This window comes from Watersipora subatra, chromosome 10, assembly GCF_963576615.1.
Source record: "Watersipora subatra chromosome 10, tzWatSuba1.1, whole genome shotgun sequence".
NCBI lineage: Eukaryota > Metazoa > Bryozoa > Gymnolaemata > Cheilostomatida > Watersiporidae > Watersipora > Watersipora subatra.
The window spans coordinates 21,516,061-21,541,472 of NC_088717.1; the positions used below are offsets into that span (position 1 = coordinate 21,516,061).

Consider the following 25,412-nt stretch of genomic DNA (forward strand, 5'->3'; position numbering starts at 1 on the left):
TATTTCTAAGTTTATAATATCTGCTCACTAATCTGTATATAAATCTCAAAGTTGGTCATCTGGCTGTCGTTGTCTATCATTCCTTGTCTGTGCAGCCATAGCTATTAATATCATGGAATGAAAATTTCACTTCGTGCTGGATTTGAACTCTCGAAGATTGCAACCACTAGTTTGTAATATGCACATCTAACCACAAAGCTACACAGTTCTTACCATTTAGTTGCTCTTACGTTATACTGTATACCCCTTTCCCACTTGTACACCCTAAATTATGTTTTAATTATTACAGTGCACCCACAATTATGATGGCGATGTTATACAATAGTTCTACAATATCTACAGTATATATTGTATACGGCATATACAATATATACTGTATACAATATATAATGACAGCTTCAATATATGTTCAATCTGACAGCTGTTTAGTTGGTGTATTTCCTGTTAGCATATACAGTAGACACTCATATAACGTAAGCCACCTATAATTTAAAATCCACATATTGTAAATAGTTTATGTAAAGGTTTCGCTTCATAAAAGTCAGCGAATGGTCAGGTCAGTGCAAGTTCTCAAAGTCGATTTTAATACCGAGAACATTGTAGTTAGCCTGCAAAATATAGCTTTATCTGTCAGCTCAGTTAAGAGAAAACCGATGTACATATTGCGCTATCTCCATTATATGTACAAGTCCCGTGACAGTCTCGTTTGGCATAATAGACCGACATAATACAGAGGATAAGTAGCTGTGTAATTATTCAAATTTACTGTGCGTTCTAAGTGTGTGTTTTAAGTGTGTGTTTTAAGTGTGTGTTTTAAGTGTGTGTTTCAAGTGTGTGTTTCAAGTGTGTTCACAGTAAGCCATTGCAACGCCTGACTTATCGTGGAGTTGGCTGCTCATGAAATTTATAGCCCAAGACGAAATGTTCCCTCATCACAGGGCAATGGTTCCACCGTTAAAAACAGGTGCAACTACTGATTTAGGTGATGATTTCACACTTTACTACTATGAGCAGCTGATTTGGACAAGCTAACATCTAACCAATGCAAGTAGTTATTGTTAGTACTAGGGGGCTGTAGCTGCCAATAAAGTTGCTGTCAGTTTCTGGCAGCGCTACATGTATAAAATACACCGTGATTTGGCAGGGCAGTTAACAACTTTAATTATATAATATTCCATGTGTAATAAATGAGTCAGGTACTATATAGAGTACCTACAATAGCTGCCGGTAATCAGGGCTGGTTGAAATGATTTGTGACCAATAATTGACCCATGAGGTGACAACTTCTAGTAATTGTAACAATCCAAGTATAGCAAATAATAAACAAATAAAAAAGAAACGAGTTTAGTAATGGATGGAAATCAAACAAAACTTTTTATCAGATTCCTTGAGAAAGTTTCTATGAATGGTTTTCTGTAGTCAAACAGATTGTTTATAATAAATCTGTACAAAAAGAATAGGATTATTAATAGTCAGTTAAAACATCCATGGACAACTCCAAATAACTTTCATTTACATAACTAGGTAGTACAGTGATAACAATCAAAGTACAGTGCACCCTCGAGATACGATGTTGATCCGTTCCAAGGCTGGCATCGTATGGCAAAAAAATCGTATGTCCGGGTATAGAAACCATTGTAATTATACAATGAAAAAAAAGGTCAAAATCATCCAAACTTTTATAAAAATGCTGTACATATTGAAAATTAGTAACAAAATAGTATGTTAACTTTAGTAACTATAGTTACCTACAGTAGCTGCATTGTATTAAATGCACTAATCTGCAATACTGTTAAATTGTAATCTGTTTACCAGATGCAAATGGTATGGTAAGAAGTTCTTACCTTCAAAAGGTATGCATAACATAAACTTTGAATTCACTTCAAATAAGTTTAGCTTGCCAAACTCACCCTTAAAACTAAGTTTTAGTATGTATTTTGAACTATTTTAATGAATTTCAACTTTTTATCACGACATTTTATCCTTTCTGTATTCACTTTCATTATAAAATTTAGCGTGTCTGGTTGAAACTTTTTTCAACCGGAATTCAATAAGAAAGGACGAGCGATGCAATTATCGAAAGCGGCCTCTCGCACACATGACCATTTAATGGCTACCAAAAAGAAAAATGAAACTTTATTTACTATTATACAGGACGTACATACCTTTGGAGTAACATGACGTTAGCTAGTACATGTAGCGAATAACGCAAAAGGAAGGCAAAAACGTATCAATGCTAACGTGTTAATGCGTGTCAATGCTTGTGTTGCTGTACACTTGAAGATTAATTTAATACGTAAGGAAATGGAATTTTTAGCAGGCTAAAGAAAATTTTCTAGTCTTGTCCAATTTTTCTTCTGGTTTAAAAGAAAAAAATTCTGCTGCAATGCAAAAAACTGCTAGCTAGCTAACGCTTGTAGAAGGATCTAGAGAAGGTGCTACACTAGTTTTTCTTGTATGAAATGTGCACAAGAATCAATGTGACCATACGTACAAAGTTTGTACGTATTTATACCCTAGAAGACAGGGCTTTAACAAGAATCAGAAAGTAATGTGAATGCGCCAACTATCTTGAGTAGCTAGTTATACGAGTTACATATACATACTATGACTTGTATTCATGTAGAACAGGGGTTCCCAACCTTTTTTGGCCTAGGTACCGCTTGGGAGTCATATTGCGAAAAAATGTACCCCTTTGGAAAAGACAGTTCAATCAAGGGTATTATTGCTCTAACTTCATTAATATGACATGTGTGCATTATTGAAATGTGTCACTTGAACAGGTAAAGAAATATGGTATGGTATGAAATTGCTATTTATTAAAATAATGATAACTATGCAGTACAACTTTTATACATCGCAGCGTTTTGTTAAATTCCACTTTATTTTGGCTAGTCTAATGGGAAGGCTGTGCCTGCTTTGCATCAGTGATCTGTTTGATGTTCAGTAACAGATAATGAAACTCTGAGGTCGTCATCAACATTTAGTCGTGAGCGATATTTGCTTTTCATGTACAAAAGTGAGGAAAACCTTTGCTTACACTTATAACTACTAGGAAATATGAGCAACACTTTTAAAGCTACCTCTGAAAGCTTTAGGTAGGATGTTACCAATGAGCACCAGAACTTGCTAAGAACGCAATCTTCAAATCTATCATGTGCACCAGAGTCATTGAGAAGGTCAATCAACTCTTCTTGCATGTCACTATCAATATCAGCTACATTTAACTTAAATGGGTTTCTAGCCAACTTCAAATCTGTGTCATTTAAGTCTGGAAAATATTGTTGAAACTCTCAAGCCAGCTGAGAGAGGTGGTCTGCAACCAGATATTTCACGAATGAAATTGAATCATGTGAAGGCATTACTTCTGACAAACTATTAAACATATCGAATAAGCCAGCATTGAATTTCTCTCTCCACCTCTCTAGCTTCATGATAAATGCTCTAAGCGCGTCTGTAAAATAAATTATAGTGGTAGAGTTCTCATGAAGGGATGTGTTGACAGTGTTTAATCTTAAGAAAATATCTCTCAGATATGCAACTTTCCATTTCCATTCTGAAGTCTTTAACTTCTCACTGAATCTTGCAGCTTTCTCAGAAGTCTGTATAGCAAAGAAAGCTGAAATCTCATCAATCAGTCACACAAACCGATTCAGGACATTGCCTTTAGAAAGCCACCTCACTTCTGTGTAGTAAAGGAGGTTTTCATGGTCTGAACCGCAATCTTGACATAATTGACGAAACAACCTGGTGTTTAGGGCTGATGCTTGCCTAAGTTTGTCTGAATGGCAAAACTAGTTGGCTTTAAAATGATACCAATAATAGCTCTATAGCAGTGGTTTCAGCAAAGTTATTGATAATTAGAGCCAAACAAAACAAAAATTTATTAGGCTTATAACTGGTATTGTTGCACCTAGATTTCTAAAATGTATCCCTAGGGGTACTTGTACCCCAGGTTGGGAACCCCTGATGTAGAAGATAACAAGCCTACCTGCAAAGACATGGTTAAACCAGAAAAGAAAACATAAAATCAAAAGGAGTATAAATAATTATTAAAATTCTGAGGAAGAAGTTTCTTAAGGGAACACTACAGCCAAATTGTCATTCGCTAAATTGCTACTTTGTTGATCACACGCAGCAATTCCGGAGGTTGGAGTTGTCTCATTTTCTGGAGTTGTCTCCAACCTCCAGAAAATGAATAAAATATGAAAACATGCCACACAAGAGATAACAAATATATACTATACATGCATTGTTTTAATGTTCCAATCCATATCAGTAAATTAAACACTTGAAATATTTCTGCCAATGTGGGATTTTTTGTATCTTCTACTTCCTGGCCCTTACTAAATGGTTGCTCCTTTTGAATGCTGATCGCGTGCATGGCCTTCTAACTCCTTTAAATCTTCAGTCGTAAGCTCCTTCGTGTGCTTGTTTTAATGGAGTTCTTGTTTTAATAATAATTGCAAATGCTGATTGGTCGCGATCATATTCTTTCACAATGTGAATAATACGGGTGCCTTCTTCTTATTTTTGACATCCAACTTTGTTGACATAGAAATCATTTTCCTTCGTTTTGTAACGTTTGTATTGGTCTCAGATTCCATAGCTAACGAATTAAATGTAGATAATTGTAGTTATATACGTATGCTGACTTAAAAGTTTATAGTAAAAGATATTATAACACTACAAATGAATATTTGCTCTCACTTGTGTATTTTACACAAATTTTTCTACGCGGATTGCTGACATGAGAGAAGTCGATCATCGTGTCTCTTCTAACGTTCTGAAAATGCGTTCGGCAAACTATATTTTGGTGTCTGTTTTTATTTCGACGTGTGTTATGAGCACACCGACCGCCAAATTTTAACTCGGACAAAACTTTTATCAAAGTCGTATGGTGAAATAAAATTCGTACAACGAGGTGAAAATCTCACGTTTGACTTCGTAAGGCGAAAAATCGTATGTCAGGGTAATCGTATCTCGAGGGTGCACTGTACACCATCTAATATTTCTGTTGTAGCATCTATATTCTATCTTTTTCTTCTTCTATATACATGAAATTAATGTGAAACTATGTCTGACCTTCCAGCTATAGATCTTAAAATCTTGATATTAAAGTTCTGTTCCCTGATGGCTTTGAACTCTCTACGAATGCATCATCAAAGTTCATTTGCATACGCTCTACCACTGAGCCACCAGAACTTAGTTATCAGTGGTGCTATCATATACCACATAATCCATGCGCGTGCTAATTATTTTAGCCTTATGTTTTTCACCAAATATTTTGAGTTTGGTCATTTCGGAGCTTGAATATAAATTTGGCTCTTGACCAAACCAGAGCATGCGCATTTCAATTAACAAAGCTCCAGAAACGCATGGGAACATTCGCTAACAAACAGAGAAGCATTTTATGATGCATAAATTCTTTACAAATTCTTTAAAATTCTTTGATGTTTTAAAAGCCAAACGTACAAAATGCTTACTTTTGTTTTCTATTTCCATCATCATAGAACATATTTTATTAATAGTTAACACACTCTAAATTAGTGTTAGGCAGGTATTGGGTTATCCGCTCTTACCGATACCGAGGACTCTCGGTATCCGAGGAAATCAATCATTTTCGGTGACAGCTAGTTATCCGCGGCCGGTTTGATATGATCGGTATTTATCCGTAAAAGCCTATCGGTAAATGGTTATACGGATATTCGGTTAGATTTTTAAAACGCTTCTCTGACGAACATGCTAATCTCAGAGCGCATTGGCGAACAAATTCAACGAAAATTGCCACGCTTACCGTATCTACTATTATATTATGTTACATTGATAATGCTACCAGCCTCGAAGGTTTGTAAGTTCATAAAGATTAAAGACTCTAACTGGACTGGACTCTAATTGGACTGCGTATAATTATGTGATTACATTACCTGATTACAATATGTGATAGTAAGATTTATGTAAACTGTTTCCGTATATTTAACAAAAAGAGCCCCTTGCCATTATCTATCTGTTCTCTATTATACTTAACGGTTGTATCAATAACTATATTTTTAATAGAATAAACAATAAAAACATATATCATGAAACTTATATTCCCATCTTTCTTTTCTTTTTTGGCTTGCTAAAACAAGGAGTCTCCATGCCGTAACAATATACTGCTGACTAAAGAATGTTTTTTGCGCAACGATAAAAGCTGTTCGAGACTGTTACGGTTTAAAGTTTAAACCATTAAACTTTAAACCATTTCAAGTTTAAACACAGTTTTCTGTAGTCAAGCAGATTATTTATCATACACAAAAAGAATAGGATTATTAATAGTCAGTTAAAACATCCATGGACAACTCCAAATAACGTTCATTTACATAACTAGGTAGTACAGTGATAACAATCAAAGTATTTTAAACCATCTAATATTTTTGTTATAGCATCTATATTCTATCTTCTTCTATATACATAAAATTAATGTGAATGTATATCTGACCCTCCAGCTATAGATCTTAAAATCTGGATATTACTGTTCTGTTTCCTGATGGCTTTGAACTCTCTACGAATACATCATCAAAGTTCATTTGCATGCGCTCTACCACTGAGCTACCAGGACTTAGTAATCAGTGATGCTATCATATACCATATAATCCATGTGCGTGCTAATTATTTTAGCCTTACGTTTTTCACCAAATATTTTGAGATTTGGTCGTCTCGGAGCTCGAATATAAATTCGGCTCTCGACCTAACCGGAGCATGCGCATTGCAATTAAAAAAGCTTCGAAAGCGCATGGAAACATTCACCAACAAACGGAGAAGCATTTTATGATGCAAAAATTCTTACAAAAACGGCAGAACCTTCTGGGATGATGTCTCCTCTACCGAAGAAGTTTGCTAAGAAGATAACCCCTCCAGTCGAGTTACCCTAAATTGTTTTGGAGGAGGATTCTCCTTTAAAAATGTGAAGTAAACGTGCCATTGCTGTTTATATTTTCTTTTTCCTAGGAGTTTTGATGTAACTGATCAGTTGCACTTTTTCCTGTTTCATTATAAACTTTTGCATTTTAGTATTGTATCTTAACCTTTAATGTTTTTGATGTCTTAAGAGCCAAACGTACAAAATGTTTCCTTTTGTTTTCTATTTCCATAATCATAAATAGAACACATTTTATTAAAATTAAACACGGTCTAAATCTACCCGTTTTATTTATAGCAGGGGTGTCCAAACTTTTTACAAAGGGGGCCAGAATTGTTGTGTTAAAAATTTAGGGGACCAACCTTGGCGGACATTTTATACATTCAACAGCAATTAATTTTGATAAGTTTACCAAGACAATCTGTGTTTCATATTTGCTTTTTCACTTTAATTACAGCTATCTAAGGCATCTGTTTTGGTTTGTTTGAAACATGCATATCAAAATTGCATTGACCTTATAATTGAAATTTAATAATCACTAAACTTCACTTTTTAACACTAAATCTTTTGTAACAGTTGAACAGAAGTAATTGTACTTTTGTGTACAAAATACATTTGAAACATAAAAGAATATCTCATCATGGCAGTTTAATATCTATAGAATTTTTAAGTACAATTACAGAAAAACGAACAAGTAATAGGAATATCAACAATTGCAGGGCTCATTTAAAATTGGACAGTAACTATAAAATTGATTGGATTTTAAATGTTTAACACGCAGGTAACAGCACTTCTGCCCAATTTATTAACCTTTTGAACCCTGGTCGTTTTTGTCAGTGCATGTCAGTAAACCTAAGCAATCTGTCCACCAATCCGAAGCTTTTAAACTTTTATTAATTATAACTAAACATGCTCATGATACAATTTGATATTTGGTAAAACATTAGTAAAAATGTCGAGCAACCCGCAGCAAATGCCTTCAAAGAAAAAAGAAAAGTGCGTCACCATTATTCAGGCTAAAACTATAAAAGCTCATAAGATTTAAAAAAACTCGTAAAAGCATTTACTGTAGCATCATATCCATTGAGCACATGTTCATCATCATTTCATGGATCAAAATATATTGAAAAATTATAGTTAGTATCATAAATTTTTTATTTGCAACACACATTTATGACCTACCAACAAATGAGTCGTATTAATTTTTTTACGATACCGCTCTAATAAAATTTGTTACTAAATCAAAGAAAGTAAAGATATTTGAAAACTGTTACAAACGGACGAGGCACTTCTGGTCAAACATCCTGTGCAAGACTTAAACCGATTGGTTCACGCTGTTACTTAAAAACTGCTTTTGTAAACAAAGCCATGTGAATGCCAGAATTTTGGCCGTTAGGGATTTTGACACACTCTACGCAATGCTAGAAAATCAGCCGCTAGGGTTCAAGGGGTTAATTCTACAGGCGGGCGAGACGTTATTGAATTTATGACAGGATGTGCGCTGCATGAAAATTGCTCGCGGCCGGATTTTGGGCATGTCTGATTTATAGTATCCAGTAAACAGTACAGCTTATGGTGTAAAATGTTGAAGAAATACTCTACCGAAGTTGTTTTCTTGCTTTGGAGCAAATTACATAATTGTCATAGTTTTATTTTAATGGGACAAAAGGTTTCAGATTTACAACAACTCGGTTTTTGAACAACTTTCTTACACGTCGCTGAAAGTGATGAAATTTTAAATTTACGGTGTTTTAAAATTTTTAATTTAGTTGTCCTGCACAAAATCTTTTCCTCATGATACGAAGTTTGAAAGTTACAGTTGTTTGAAAAAGTTTAAAAACTTTTACATTTGTTTTTATTTTCTTGCCCAATTATTTCAATTGCACAAAACCCTTTTCTCATGGTATGTACTTTGAATGTAAGATTGCCAAATTTTGTTATATGTTAATTAAAAACAAATTATTACTTAAATTAAATTGACTACACTAAATTATAATTACATGAAAATAAAACATAGTGTTTTATTACCTTATTTATTAGATAATTTTTCATTGTAATCATAGCTAAACAGATTATATTTAGCCATTACTCGCTAATAAACTTACATTTTTATTTCAAACACATATACAGCTTTATTTTTCTTCCTAATTTATTTCAACAAAAAACTTCTTTCATAACATGAAGTTTAAAAGTTGTACGTAGTTCTTTGAAAAAGCTTGAAAATCTTTACAGTGGTTTTCTTTTGTCTCTTCATTCATTCGAACTGCTTAAACAGTTTAACATTTTAACTTCTTTTATGATATGAAATTTAAAAGTTGTAGTTGTTTGAAAAAGCTTGAAAACTTTTACAGTTGTTTTCTTTTTTTTCTTAATTCATTTCAACTGCTTAAAACAATTTTCTCATGATATGAAATTTAAAAGTTAAGATGGTAAATGTTGTATACCTAGCTATACTACCCGGCGTTGACAGAGTAATAAAAACGTCTTTAGACAGAATATTTATTTTTATATAACACACCGAATACAACATTCACCATTTTAACTTTTAAGCTTCATATCATGAGAAAATTTTTATAAGCAGTTCGAATGAATGAAGAGAGAAAAAAATCTGTAAAGGTTGTCAAACTTTTTAAAACAACTGCATCTTTTAAATTTCATATCATTAAAGAAGTGTTTAGTTGAAATAAATTAGGAAGAAAAATAAAACTGTAAATGTGTTTAAATGTAAATGTGTAATAAATAGCAAGTAATGGCTAAATATAAATTGTTTAGCTATGATTAAAATGAAAGATTATTTAATGAATGAGGTAATAAAAAGGTCTATTTTATTTTTATATAAATATAATTTAGTTTAACTAAGTATAATTTATTTTTATTTAACATATAATTAAAATTTGCCACTCTTACATTCAAACTACATACCATTAGAAAAAGATTTTGTGTAATTGAAATAAATTAGGAGAGAAAATAAAAACAAATGTTAAGGTTTTTAAAGTTTTTCAAAACACTGTAATTTTCAAACTTCATATCACGAGGAAAAGGTTTTGTACAGGACCACTAAATTAAAACTAAATAAAACGACTGTAAAGTTTTCAAACCACTGTAAATTAAATTTCATATTTTTCAGCGACGTGTAAGAAAGTTGTTCGAAAACCGAGTTTCATTTTCTCATGATATGAAGTTTAAAAGTTAGAATGGTAAATGTTGTATACGGTTTGTTATATAAAAATAAATTTTCTGTCCAAAGACTTTTTTATTACTCGGGCAACGCCGGGTAGTACCACTAGTCATAGCATATTTATATATTCCATAGATTTGAACACTTGCAGTAAAGGCTCATATAATATGACTTACGTTGCAGGTAGTCCTGTGAGTTTACAGTGACGCAAGTTAAGTGACTCCAATAAGTTGAGCTGGCTGACTACTTCTGGTAGACCATCAGTGAAAGAGTTACGTGATAGATCCAGCTCTTTCAGCTTAGTAAGAGTGTTCAACCTGTAAAGCATATAATCCCATGATACCTTTACACAAGACAAATCAAGAATTTGTCTCCTCTGGTTTGCTGTCTGTGTGATGGACTGTTGAAATGCTGACAACTACAGATTCTAATCACTCAGCATGCAATACTTCATATGACCATTTATTGTGAGAAATTGATAAGTTTTGCTGATTTCATAATTTTAGTCTCTAGTAAGAGCCTTTAACCTGCAAATCATATAATCCCATGACATCTTCATGTTAAACCTTTATTTCTAAGTTTATAATATCTGCTCACTAATCTATATATAAATCTCAAAGTTTGTCATCTGGATTTCATTATATGTCATTCCCTGTCTGTGCAGCCATAGCTATTAATATCATGGAATGAAAATTTCACTTCGTGCTGGATTTGAACTCGCGAAGATTACAACCACTAGTTTGTAAATACGCACATCTAACCACAAAGCTACGCAGTTCTTACCATTTAGTTGCTCTTACGTTATACTGTATACCCATTTCCCACTTGTACACCCTAAATTATGAATTAATTATTACAGTGCACCCACGAGTTACGATGCACATGTTATAAAATAATTCTACAATATCCACAGTAGATATTGTATACGGCATATACAATATATACTGTATACAATATATAATGACAGCTTCAATATATGTTCAATCCGACAGCTGTCTAGTTGGTGTATTTCCTGTTAGCATATACAGTAGACGCTTCTATAACGTAAGCCACCTATAATGTAAATCCACATGTTGTAAATAATTTATGTAAACTTTTTACTTCGTAAAAGTCAGCAAACTGTCTGGTTGGTGTAAGTTATCAAAGTCGATTTTAATAACGAGAACATTGTAGTTAGCCTGCAAAATATAGCTTTATCTGTCGGCTCAGTTAAGAGAAAACTGATGTATGTATAGCGCTATCTCTAATATATGTACAAGTTCCGTGACAGTCTAGTTTGGCATGATAGACCTACATAATACCGAGGATAAGTAGGTGCGCAATTATTCAAATTTACTGTGTGTTCTAAGTGTGTTTTCTAAGTGTGTGTTTTTGTGTGTTTTAAGTGTGTTAACGGTAAGCTATTGCAAGGCCTGGCTTATCGTGAAGTTGGCTGTTCATGAAATTTATAGCCCAAGACAAATGTTTCATCATCACAGAGCAATGGCTCCACCATTTAAAACAGGTGCAACCACTGATTTAGGTGCTGATTTCACTTTTTACTACTATGAACAGCTGACTTGGACAAGCTAACATCTAACCATTGCAAGTAGTTATTGCAATTACTAGGGGTCTGTAGCTGACAATAAAGTTACTGCCAGTTTCTGGCAGCGCTACATGTATAAAAGTACACAGTGATTTGGCAGGGTGGTTAACAACTTTAAAGAATAGAGAAAGCATAATATTATTATGCTTTATTAGTTATCTTGAGGTGTTGACTGATGTTCTAAAAAAAGAATCAAGGAGATTGACCCAATAGAAGCTGAGATATAGCCAGCCAAACACAGGTCTACCTAATAAAGAATCAGAGGAAAACCCTTCGAAAATCCCGAAAACTGTGACGTATAAAATCGACTTAATGTTCATGTGCCGGAGTTGTCCACCCTTACCGCCGTTACGTATAATGATTGTTTTGGCTACGAGATGTGAAAAGCTTCTCGCGATAGTAAATAATTTACAGACTAGCTCTAGTTTCTCAGGAAAATCAAGCAAACATTGTGTGGTAAAGGCATTTGCCCACAACCCCTCGCCGTGATTTGGCAAAACAGAAAAGCATAGTTTGACTATTGTGCTTCAAATTTTAACTCGATCTCCACGGATATGCTCCGAAGATCCTCTGTTCAACGAACGGCGCGTGTATAGTCTATATGCGACATCCGCGATTGCGAGTCGTTTAGAATAAAAAATGAGAATGTGAATTTTTGTTCATTCATCATTTTTCTATTGTGTATCTATTGCAGCATTTAGTTGATTTTCATGATTATCGTCACTATTAACAGACTGTAAGTTCACTACAGCCATAATCTTAAAAAGAATAACTTGACCGTGCTGCTCTTGCTGTAAAAAAAGAAAACGATAACTTTTGATTTGATTTTTCTATTGATCTTTTATCTTATCTATGATTATTTTTTGTGATTAACATTATAATCATAATACATATTATACAAAATAATAATATAACTGCGTATAGAATAAATGATGTAACTAATATAATTTGTAGAAAGTGATAGCAGAATGTTGCGAAATAATAGATGCGTGTAATTATTTTATTCTAAAACTAATCTACACGTCAGAGGGACTGGTTTCGGAATTCTCAGAGCAATGATTGTTAGGCCCAATTTGATTGTTCTATACTTCCAGGGATTAAACCAATTAAAACGCCGTGATTGTTATAGGAGAGCGCATTAGTTGGCTTAATTGACCAATGGCACACAAGTCGATTTCATACGTCATATATTGATGACTACCAAAACACTTATGTTTTTTGGTAGACCTGTGTTTGGCTGGCTATATCTCAGCTTCTGGTTGGTCAATCTCCTTAATTCTTTTTTTAGAACATCAGTCAACACCTCAAGATAAATAATAAAGCATAAAAATATTATGCTTTTAAAGTAATACTCGCTAATGATGCCACACCCGACCGTCAAGATTATACGGGAGCTACCCTAAGTCTGACTAAGCTGGACCGAAGACTGGCCCTGACGAATTTGGGACCGAACACAGGCCCGTAGAATCAGACCGAATACTGGCCTCGTAGGATCAGACCGAATACTGGCCTCGTAGGATCAGACCGAATACTGGCCTCGTAGGATCAGACCGAATACTGGCCTCGTAGGATCAGACCGAATACTGGCCTCGTAGGATCAGACCGAATACTGGCCTCGTAGGATCAGACCGAATACTGGCCTCGTAGGATCAGACCGAATACTGGCCTCGTAGGATCAGACCGAATACTGGCCTCGTAGGATTCGACCGAATGCTGGCCTCGTAGGATCAGACCGAATACTGGCCTCGTAGGATCAGACCGAACGCTGGCCTCGTAACCTGGTTGCCGGTACACCCCAACACGGTAACTCCTGAACAAAACTCTTGGAAGTTAGAGTTACTCGGCTTCAGGCATAAAATTATCCAACTATCATTAAATGTCTAGTTCCTATTAGTTGGCAGAACACTTGTCTGGCTGAGGTGGTGCACTAGCGTGGATGCAGCTGTGGTTCGCTGTCTAATACCACTTGCCTACGCACAGCGTTACAGACTTGCCAAATCTGTCTGTCGTCCCTCGAAGCCTTGTGTGGCTGCAGCTATGAAACGCAGTCTTAAGCCACGGCTTATGAGGAGAAGACAAAACAAATAAAGCTAGTGCTCCCTACTAGATAGTCTGCTATGAATCAATTAACAACACTTTGAGAAAGCGTCAAAGTTTATTTACAAATATCAGCACAAAGCACAACACGAGCAGAACACTCTAACAACACGATTGCATGTTCTTATATACACACAAAAATGGCAAAAACTAAGATAATTGGTTAGAATAATATAGGTCAATTTTACTGACTGTAATTGGTTACACGCATGGATAAGACAGCAAAACGATAAGATCCAGTCAAATCTTACCACAAAAGTTAGCGCAAACAAACAAAACGAGTGTCTATTACCTCCGCTTTACAAGTCCTCTCTCCGATACGCCCGCTTATTACCCATAAATACCGTAAGCTAGTTCTAACATGCTAATTCTAATGCTCCTCCAAAGCGAGTAGTCTTCGCGATCTGACCTGACTCTCGTGATCGACTCGGACTATAGCCTATAGTTCCGAGCTGATTTTTCCCCCAAAGGGCCCTCCTCAGGGCCACCACCTTGTACAAGAGTGTTGTTCATCTGGCTATGAGCGTTTACTTCACTACCCCCAACAAGAACTGAATTCTGTCCCAGAATAGCTACTTCTTTGTCAACCGGAAACATCTCCTGAGCCTTACACAGGTCCAAGTGGAACTCATCTAGGTATCTGGGTCGACGAGACTTCCTCTTTCCTCGGGGTGACTTCCACACCTGCTGTCTCTGAACGGCACTTGCGACCTGGCGGCCTATGTCATGGCTTTCTTGGGTGTCTTCATTTGTATCTGATTGAGCTGGAGTTTCCTCCATTTGCGATTGTTCCCCTCCCTGCCATAGCCGGATACGTCCTTCGTGTTGAACGGATAGCTTGCCATTTCGGCTCATCTCGTAACTCTGATATGGAAGCACTGCCGTAATGTGGTATGGACCAATGTATTTGGGCTGAAGTTTTTGGCCCCTCCCAGTAGGTTTATAGAAGGATTTCAACCACACCTTATCCCCAACCATATATTTTGATGGTTCTTCACTATCTGAGACTCGAGGCATTAGCTGTTCCCTTCGAAGTTTTTCTCCAGCTATTTGTAAACGCTCCTGGAGTTGCTGGGCATAATCTTCTTGCAGCACGGATTCCTCCCGTTCTTCATGGAGTAGATCAGGTGGTAGTCGCGTTTCTCTTCCGAGCATCAAATAATTCGGTGTTTCTTCTGTCATCCGGTGGGGCGTGGCACGTAGGGTTCTCATAATTTGTGGCAAAAGCTCATCCCATTCTCGATGCTCTGAATCACGCAATAGGGCACGCAGGGAATTTCCTACCGTTCGGTTTAACCTTTCTACCACCGAGTTCCCTTGTGGGTGATAAGGTGCCGTCTTGGTCTTCTTACAGTTCCAGAGCTTGCAGCATTCCGCTAGCAGCTGGGACTGAAATTGCGCCCCCTGGTCGCTGTGTAATGTTTCAGGAATGCCGAAATATGAGAACACCCGTTCATCCAGTATTTTAGCCACGGTGGAAGCTTTGCCATCTTTAATCGGAATGGCATCATACCATCTGGTAAAATGGTCTGCCAGCACTAATATTTGCGTATTTCCCGCTTCTGTCTCAGGGAGCGGTCCGCACAAATCTACAGCAACCACTTGCCAAGGCCGGCCTGCCGTTAGATGATTCTTGGGGTGGAAGTGGCGATGGCGAGCTACCTTGGCTTGTTGACACGCTGTACATGACGCCACGAATCTTCGGATGTCTCCAGTCATACCAGGCCAATACCATTTTCGTCGAATAGCTAGTAGGGTTTTGTTGACTCCCAGGTGGGCCTGGTTATGATTTTCAGTCATGATTGGCAACCGCCGTTCCTGAGGGCACACAGTTTGGTAACTTCTATGGCGCCCATCTGGCAATTGGATCCGGAGAGCCCCGTTTGGGCCTATCTCCAAAAATTCTTTTCTTGACCACAATTTGAGAGTTTCTGCCGATGCATGCTTTTCATCAATAGCACCTGCTGATTTCACGGCCTGTAGGACTGGTCCAATGTGTGGGTCAGCCAATTGTTCGGAGGTTATTTTTGACTCTTGAATCTCTGGGTTGTCTAAGGCACTCAACTTAATCTCCCCTGTCAACCTAGCACATTGCTTGCAGTCCTGACACTCTTGGCGACTCAACCCATCAGCGTTGTTGTGCTTGCGACCGGAACGATGAGCCAAGGAAAAGTCGAATTCTGACAGTGTTTCCATCCAACGTGCAAGTTGACCAGTTGGAACAGAGGTTCGTAAAAGCCAGAGAAGTGAGGCATGGTCCGTTCGTATCTCAAACTTCCTGCCGTATAGTTGTGGCCGGAAATGGTTTACTGCCTTGACTATGGCCAGAAGCTCCTTGCGGGTGACACAATAATTCATTTCTTCCGGGGAAAACATTTTGGAGTAGTAGGCGACAACCTTCTCACCTTCCTTTTGCTTTTGGGAGAGAACAGCTCCAGTCCCCACCTGACTGGCATCTGTGTCCAAAATGAAGGGTAAAGTGTAATCTGGGTAAGCTAAAATAGGAGCTGATGTCAGCTTCTCTTTGAGTATATCAAAGGCTCTTTGACAATTTTCATCCCAACGGAACTTTGCCTCCCGTTTACAAAGTTGACTGAGTGGCCTTTGGAGTTCGGAGAACCCGGCAATAAACCGACGATAGTACCCGCAAGTTCCCAGAAAAGCCCGCACATCAGTCTTGTGCTGCGGTACGGGCCAATTTCTAACAGCTGCAACCTTCTCTTGGTCTGTTGCCACCCCATCTGCACTGACAACATGTCCCAGGTAGTTTACCTGTTTTGCAAAAAGCGTACATTTGCTCGGCTTCAATTTCAGCCCCGCAGCCTTCAGTCGGGTGAATACTTCTTCCAACCTACTGAGATGGCTGTCCAAATCTTTGGAAAACACGATTATATCATCTAGATATATAAGCAGAGTTCGCCAGTGTAGCCCTCGCAGTACTCGTTCCATTAGTCTTTCAAATGTCGATGGAGCTGAGGTTAGACCAAAGGGGAGGACTTGCCATTCCCACAAACCAGAACGTGTGGCGAAGGCTGCCTTCTCTCGAGCTCCCTTAGCTAGCCCCACCTGCCAATATCCGGATGTCAAGTCCAAGGTGCTAAACAAGCGGCTCCCGCCAAGAGCATCCAGACTGTCGTCTATGCGCGGGAGGGGGTAAGCATCTTTTTGTGTGACCTCATTTAGCTTACGATAGTCGACACAAAAACGCCAACTGCCATCTCTTTTTTTACCAGCACCACTGGAGAGCTCTATGCACCATGGCCTTCCTTGACCAGGCCATGTGCTTTTAGTTCTTCAACTTGCTTTTCAATCTCTTCCTCTTGCACAGGCCCATGTCTATACGGTCTTTGTTTGATAGGCCTAGCTCCAGCGTTGAGATTTATGTCATGTTGTACAACATCCGTTCGACCCAGATCAAATTTCTCTCTGCTAAATACTGCGTGATGTTTGCTGAGCAGATTCCTTGCTTTTACAGATCCTTCTTGATCCAGACCTTCACACCATCTGCAGACAATATCCTCCCAGTTTTTGTCTGGTATGGCTGGGGTGGCCATGTCTAGGCTTTCTATTGCTTGCACTGCTGTACAAACCGCAATCCGTTTGCCCGCAGGAATGGTCACTGGATGATCGCTATAGTTCATCACCCGTATGGGTAAGAGCTGCCCATTAGGGCGGTGCAACGAGCTAGCCACTACCACTCCTGGGGCTGCTTGAGTGGTTTCAATACACCCAGCCCCATGTACCCAGACACGATTTAGTCGGGCCTGTATGACCAATTCTGTTTGCGGAGGAATCCTGCTTGCGTGTCTGGCTTGCACCCCGACCTGTAAGGGTTCCCCCTCTTTTGAGCAACAGCTGACTTTGATACCATCGCATTGGAACTGGCAAGTTTTAAAGTCGATTGAGCTGTCATGCTCCTGGAAAAAGTTGAGCCCCAATAAGGCGTGGTTGTTGATGTCCGCCACCCAGAATGGTGCACTTACTTGTAGACGACCCAGCTTAAAGGTTAGTGTTGTGACCCCATCTAACCGGATCTCCTGCCCATTAGCGAGCACCCCGCGACCTCGGGTGGGCGATACCGGTGTGTAACAACTTCGTGGCAAGGTCTCCAGCACCGCAGTTGGAATGACGGATTGTGTACAACCACTGTCGAGTAGCATGGGCATAGTTTTGTTCTCAAACCTGGTAGGAACAAATAGAGCAGATGTGTGCCCTCCAATGTTAAATACAATGGTTTGCCGGATAGGGTCCTGTTCAGCAGGGCTCAGGCTTGACCCTGCTGAACATTGCCATTTTCCGCTTGCAGCTTTGGGGCTGGTCTAGGCATGGTCGGACAACTCCTGGCCATATGCCCAGTCTTTTGGCAACGGTAGCATGTAATTGGTGTACGCCTGGGCTGTATCTGTGTTAAGGCAGCGCTCAGCTGCTTTTGCATTTGCGCCTGCGAAGCTACCATTTGCTCGATTAAGGCGGCCTGAGCTGCAACTTCCTTCCGCAGGCAACTCACTTCATCTGTCTCGACCTGGTTTATGCGATTGGGTCCTCCAAAATTTAGCTCCCCAAACGACTGTACAAGCTCAACCACCTCTTCATAACTGTCAGGAGTACGATGGCGCAGCTCCCATGAAAGCGGCTGACATCCCGATGGCAACGCATTGGTAAGTTCCTTAATGGCTCTTTTCTCTTGCTGTGTATCATCCAGCTCCGGAAAAGCTTTTTCTACCAATTTGCGCACATAAGCAGCAAATTCATGAACATTGTCATTCGCCTTCCACTTCAATGATTTCAATAGCTTCACTGCGCTATCTTCACTCAAACGGTAGCGGGAGGTTAACTGAGTACACATCCCCTCGAAGGATGTTGCTGTTAGTCCCTTTTTAGCAGGCCCCGATATCGCCATCTGAAATCTAATAGCAGCTTCTGGCTCCTCCCACTGCATTAACTGTGCAATTCGCGTGAACTGGTGTATAAATGTATCGACATCAGAGGTCCCATCAAACGTAGGTGTAGGTAGATTTGCCCTTTTTGATGCCTTCATTAGGTGTACAGTTTCTTCCGCCATATGATTCACATCAGCTGCTATGGCTCCCATCTGTCTTGTAATCGAGCTATTTCCAATAGCTGCCCTGGTTCGCGATGATATTGGTGAGGCTTGGGGTGTCGACATCCTCCTGTTTTATGTGGGTTCTCTGATCTTTCTTCAGCAAGATCCCACCGCTGCCACCAATAAAGTAATACTCGCTAATGATGCCACACCCGACCGTCAAGATTATACGGGAGCTACCCTAAGTCTGACTAAGCTGGACCGAAGACTGGCCCTGACGAATTTGGGACCGAACACAGGCCCGTAGAATCAGACCGAATACTGGCCTCGTAGGATCAGACCGAATACTGGCCTCGTAGGATCAGACCGAATACTGGCCTCGTAGGATCAGACCGAATACTGGCCTCGTAGGATCAGACCGAATACTGGCCTCGTAGGATCAGACCGAATACTGGCCTCGTAGGATCAGACCGAATACTGGCCTCGTAGGATCAGACCGAATACTGGCCTCGTAGGATCAGACCGAATACTGGCCTCGTAGGATTCGACCGAATGCTGGCCTCGTAGGATCAGACCGAATACTGGCCTCGTAGGATCAGACCGAACGCTGGCCTCGTAACCTGGTTGCCGGTACACCCCAACACGGTAACTCCTGAACAAAACTCTTGGAAGTTAGAGTTACTCGGCTTCAGGCATAAAATTATCCAACTATCATTAAATGTCTAGTTCCTATTAGTTGGCAGAACACTTGTCTGGCTGAGGTGGTGCACTAGCGTGGATGCAGCTGTGGTTCGCTGTCTAATACCACTTGCCTACGCACAGCGTTACAGACTTGCCAAATCTGTCTGTCGTCCCTCGAAGCCTTGTGTGGCTGCAGCTATGAAACGCAGTCTTAAGCCGCGGCTTATGAGGAGAAGACAAAACAAATAAAGCTAGTGCTCCCTACTAGATAGTCTGCTATGAATCAATTAACAACACTTTGAGAAAGCGTCAAAGTTTATTTACAAATATCAGCACAAAGCACAACACGAGCAGAACACTCTAACAACACGATTGCATGTTCTTATATACACACAAAAATGGCAAAAACTAAGATAATTGGTTAGAATAATATAGGTCAATTTTACTGACTGTAATTGGTTACACGCATGGATAAGACAGCAAAACGATAAGATCCAGTCAAATCTTACCACAAAAGTTAGCGCAAACAAACAAAACGAGTGTCTATTACCTCCGCTTTACAAGTCCTCTCTCCGATACGCCCGCTTATTACCCATAAATACCGTAAGCTAGTTCTAACATGCTAATTCTAATGCTCCTCCAAAGCGAGTAGTCTTCGCGATCTGACCTGACTCTCGTGATCGACTCGGACTATAGCCTATAGTTCCGAGCTGATTTTTCCCCCAAAGGGCCCTCCTCAGGGCCACCACCTTGTACAAGAGTGTTGTTCATCTGGCTATGAGCGTTTACTTCACTTTCTCTATTCTTTAAACATATATCATTCCATGTGTAATGAATGAGTCAGGTACCATACAGAGTACCTGCAATAACTGCCAGTAATCAAGGCTGGTTGAAATGATTTGTGCCCAATAATTGACCCATGAGGTGACAATTTCTCGTAGATGTAACAATCCAAGTATAGCAAATAATAAACGAATAAAAAAGAAACCAGTTTAGTAATGGATGGAAATCAAACAGAAATTTTTATCAGATTTCTTGAGAAAGTTGCTATGAATGGTTTTCTGTAACCAAGCAGATTGTTTATAATATATCTGTACAAAAAGAATAGGATTATTAATAGTCAGTTAAAACATCCATGGACAACTCCAAATAACTTTCATTTACATAACTAGGTAGTACAGTGATAACAATCAAAGTACTTTAAACCATTTAATATTTCTGTTGTAGCATCTATATTCTATTTTTTTCTATATATATGAAATTATTATAAAAGTATGTCTGACCCTCCAGCTATAGATCTTAAAATCTGGATATTAAAGTCCTGTTTCCTGATGGCTTTGAACTCTCTACGAATGCATCATCAAAGTTCATTTGCATACGCTCCACCACTGAGCTACCAGGACTTAGTGATCAGTGGTGCTATCATATACCGCATAATCCATGCGTGTGCTAATTATTTTAGCTTTAGGTTTTTCACCAAATATTTTGAGATTTGGTCATCTCGGAGCGCGAATATAAATTCGGCTCTCGACCTAACCGGAGCATGCGCATTGCAATTAAAAAAGCTTCGGAAGCGCATGGAAACATTCGCTAATAAATGGAGAAGCATTTTATGATGCATAAATTCTTTACAAAAAGGGCGGAACCATCTGGAATGACATCTTCGCTACCGAAGCAATTTGCTAAGAAGATAACCCATCCAGTCGAGTTACCCTAAAATTTTGGAGAAGGATTATCCTTTAAAAATGTGAAGTAAACGTGCCATTGCTGTTTATATTTTATTTCCTAGGGTTTTTGATGTAACTGATCAGTTGCATTTTTTCCTGTTTCATTAAAAACTTTTGCATTTTAGTATTGTATCTTAACCTTTAATGTTTTTGATGTTTTAAGAGCCAAACGTACTAAACGTTTCCTTTTTTTCTATTTCCATCATCATCAATAGAACACTTTTTATTAAAATTAAACATGGTCTAAAGCTACCCGTTTCTATTTATAGCAGGGGTGTCCAAACTTTTTACAAAGGGGCCAGAATCGTTGTGCTAAAAATAAGGGGACCAACCTTGGCGGGCATTTTTTACATTTAACAGTTATTAATTTAGATAGATTTTACCGAGACAATCTGTGTTTCATATTTGCTTTTTAATTTCAGCTATCTGAGGCATCTGTTTTGGTTAGTTGGAAACATGTATATCAAAATTGCATTGACATTATAATTGAAATTTAATAATCACTAAACTTCACTTTTGTAACACTAAATTTTTTGTAACAGTTCAGCAGAAGTAATTGTACTTTTGCGTACAAAATACATTTGAATCGTAAAAGAATATCTCATCATGGCAGTTTAATATTTATATAATTTTTAAGTACAATTACAGAAAAACAAACAAGTAATAGGCATATCAACAATTGCAGGGCTCATTTAAAATCGGACAGTAACTATAAAATTGATTGGATTTTAAATGTTTAACACGCAGGTAACAGCACTTCTGCCCAATTTATTAACCTTTTGAACCCTGGTCGTTTTTGTCAGTGCGTGTCAGTAAACCTAAGCATTCCGTCCAACAATCCGAAGTTTTTAAACTTTTATTAATTATAACTAAACATGCTCATAATACAACATTGTATTATGAGCATGTTTAGTATTTGATATTTGATATTTGGAAAAACATCAGTAAAAATGTCGAGCAACCCACAGCAAATGCCATCAAACAGAAAAAAACAGTGCGTCACCATTATTTGGGCTGAAACTATAAAAGTTTGTAGGATTTTTAAAAGCTCCTAAAAATATTTACAGTAGCATCATATCCATTGAGCACATGTTCATCATCCTTTCATGACTCAAAATATATTGGAAATTATACTTAGTATCATAAAATTTTTATTTGCAACACACATTTATGACCTACCAAAAAATGAGTCGTATCAATTTGTTTTACGATACCGCTCTAATATAATTTGTTACTAAATCGAAGGAAGTAAAGATATTTGAAAACTGTTACAAATGGATGAGGCAATTCTGGTCAATTATCCTGCGCAAGAATTGATCCAATTGGTTTACGCTGTTACTTAGAAACTGCTTTTGTAAACAAAGCCATGTGAATGCCAGAATTCTGGTCATCAGAGGTTTTGACACACCCTACGCAATGCTGGAAAATCGGCCGCTAGGGTTCAAAGGGTTAATTCTACAGGCGGGTGAGACGTTATTGATTTTATGACAGAGGATGCGGGCTGCATGAAAATTGCCCCAGGCCGGATTTTGGACATGTCTGATTTATAGTATCCAGTATACAGTACAGCTTGTGGTGTAAAATGTTGAAAAAATACTTTACCGAAGTTGTCTTCTTGCCATGGAACGGATTACATAATTTACATAGTTTTATTTTAATGAGATAAATTGTTTCGAATTTACAAGCACTCGGTTTTCGAACAACCTTCTTACACGTCGACGAAAGTTATGAACTTTCAAATTTACAGTGGTTTGAAAACTTTACAGCTGTTTTATTTATTTTTAATTTAGCTGTCCGGCGCAAAACCCTTTGCTCATGATATGAAGTTTGAAAGTTACAGTGGTTTGAAAAAGTTTAAAAACCTTTACATTTGTTTTTATTTTCTCTCCTAATTTATTTCAATTACACAAAACCCTTTTCTCATGGTATGTAGTTTGAATGTAAGAGTGGCAAACTTTGTTATATGTTAAGTATAAACAAGTTATACTTGACTACACTAAATTATAATTACATGAAAATAAAACATAGTTTTTTATTACCTTATTTATTAAATAATTTTTCATTGTAATCATAGCTAAACAGATTATATTTAGCCATTACTCGCTAATAAACTCACATTTTCATTTTAAACACATATACAGCTTTATTTTTCTTCCTAATTTATTTCAACAAAAAACTTCTTTCATAATATGAAATTTAAAGGTTGTACGTAGTTCTTTGACAAAGCTTGAAAATCTTTACAGTGGTTTTGTTTTGTCTCTTCAGTCATTTGAACTGCGTAAACATTTTAACATTCTAACTTCTTTCATAATATGAAATTTAAAAGTTGTAGTTGTTTGAAAAAGCTTGAAAACTTTTATAGTTTTTTTTTCTCTTAATTCATTTCAACTGCTTAAAATATTTTTTACATGATATGAAGTTTAAAAGTTAGGATGGTAAATGTTGTATACTTAGCTATACTACCCGGCATTGGCAAACAAATAAAAAAGTCTTTAGAAAGAATATTTATTTTTATATAACATACCGAATACAACATTCACCATTTTAACTTTTAAACTTCAAATCATGAGAAAATATTTATAAGCAGTTCGAATGAATGAAGAGAGAAAAAAAACAACTGTAAAGGTGGTCAAGCTTTTTCAAACAACTACCATTTTTAAATTTCATATAATTAAAGAAGTGTTTAGTTGAAATAAATTAGGAAGGAAAATAAAACTGTAAATGTGTTTAAATGTAAATGTGTAATAAATAGCAAGTAATGGCTAAATATAAATTGTTTAGCTATGATTAAAATGAAAGATTATTTAATGAATGAGGTAATAAAAAGGTCTATTTTATTTTTATAATAACATAATTTAGTTTAATTCAGTAAAATTATAATTTAGTATAATCAAGTATGATTTATTTTTATTTAACATATAACTAAAATTTGCCACTCTTAAATTCAAACTACATACCATGAGAAAAGGGTTTTGTGCAATTGAAATAAATTAAGAGAGAAAATAAAAAGAAATGTAAAGGTTTTTAAAGTTTTTCAAACAACTGTAACTTTCAAACTTCATATCACAAGGAAAAGGTTTTGTGCAGGACCACTAAATTAAAACTAAATGAAACGACTGTAAAGTTTTCAAACCACTGTAAATTAAATTTCATATTTTTCAGCAACGTGTAAGAAAGTTGTTCGAAAACCGAGTTTCATTTTCTCATGATATGAAGTTTAAAAGTTAGAATGGTAAATGTTGTATACGGTTTGTTATATAAAAATAAATTTTCTGTCCAAAGACTTTTCTATTACGCGGGCAATGCCGGGTAGTACCACTAGTCATAGCATGTTTATATATTCTATAGATTTGAACACTTGCAGTAAAGGCTCGTATAATATGACTTACGTTGCAGGTAGTCCTGTGAGTTCACAGTAACACAAGTTAAGTGACTCCAATAAGTTGAGCTGGCTGACTACTTCTGGTAGACCATCAGATAAAGGGTTAGCTGATAGATTTAGCACTTTCAGTCTAGTAAGAGCCTTTAACCTGCAAATCATATAATCCCATGATACCTTCATGTTAAACCTTTATTTCTAAGTTTGTAATTTCTGCTCACTAATCTATATATAAATCTCAAAGTTTGTCATCTGGATTTCATTATATATCATTCCCTGTCTGTGCAGCCATAGATATTAATATCATGGAATGAAAATTTCACTTCGTGTTGGATTTGAACTCGCGAAGATTACAACCACTAGTTTGTAAATACGCACATCTAACCACAAAGCTACACAGTTCTTACCATTTAGTTGCTCTTACGTTATACTGTAAACCCATTTCCCACTTGTACACCCTAAATTATGTATTAATTATTACAGTGCACCCACGAGTTACGATGCCCATGTTATAAAATAATTCTACAATATCCACAGTAGATATTGTATACGACAGATACAATATATACTGTATACAATATATAATGACAGCTTCAATATATGTTCAATCCGACAGCTGTCTAGTTGGTGTATTTCCTGTTAGCATATACAGTAGACGCTTCTATAACGTAAGCCACCTATAATGTAAATCCACATGTTGTAAATAATTTATGTAAAGTTTTTGCTTCATAAAAATCAGCAAATGGTCAGGTCGGTGCAAGTTCTCAAAGTCGATTTTAATAACGAGAACATTGTAGTTAGCCTGCAAAATATAGCTTTA

At 37.2% G+C, this 25,412-nt stretch overlaps 1 protein-coding gene across 1 annotated transcript in view; it reads right to left on the reverse strand.

The window, feature by feature from the left end:
• LOC137406866 (malignant fibrous histiocytoma-amplified sequence 1-like) overlaps positions 1-25,412 on the reverse strand; it is a 57,851-nt gene that overhangs the window by 12,515 nt on the left and 19,924 nt on the right. The window contains exons 5-6 of the mRNA XM_068093472.1: positions 24,603-24,743; positions 10,256-10,396 (exon numbers count right to left, since the gene is read on the reverse strand). Coding sequence (XP_067949573.1) covers positions 10,256-10,396; positions 24,603-24,743 — 282 coding nt within the window. The remainder of the gene's footprint in view (positions 1-10,255; positions 10,397-24,602; positions 24,744-25,412) is intronic.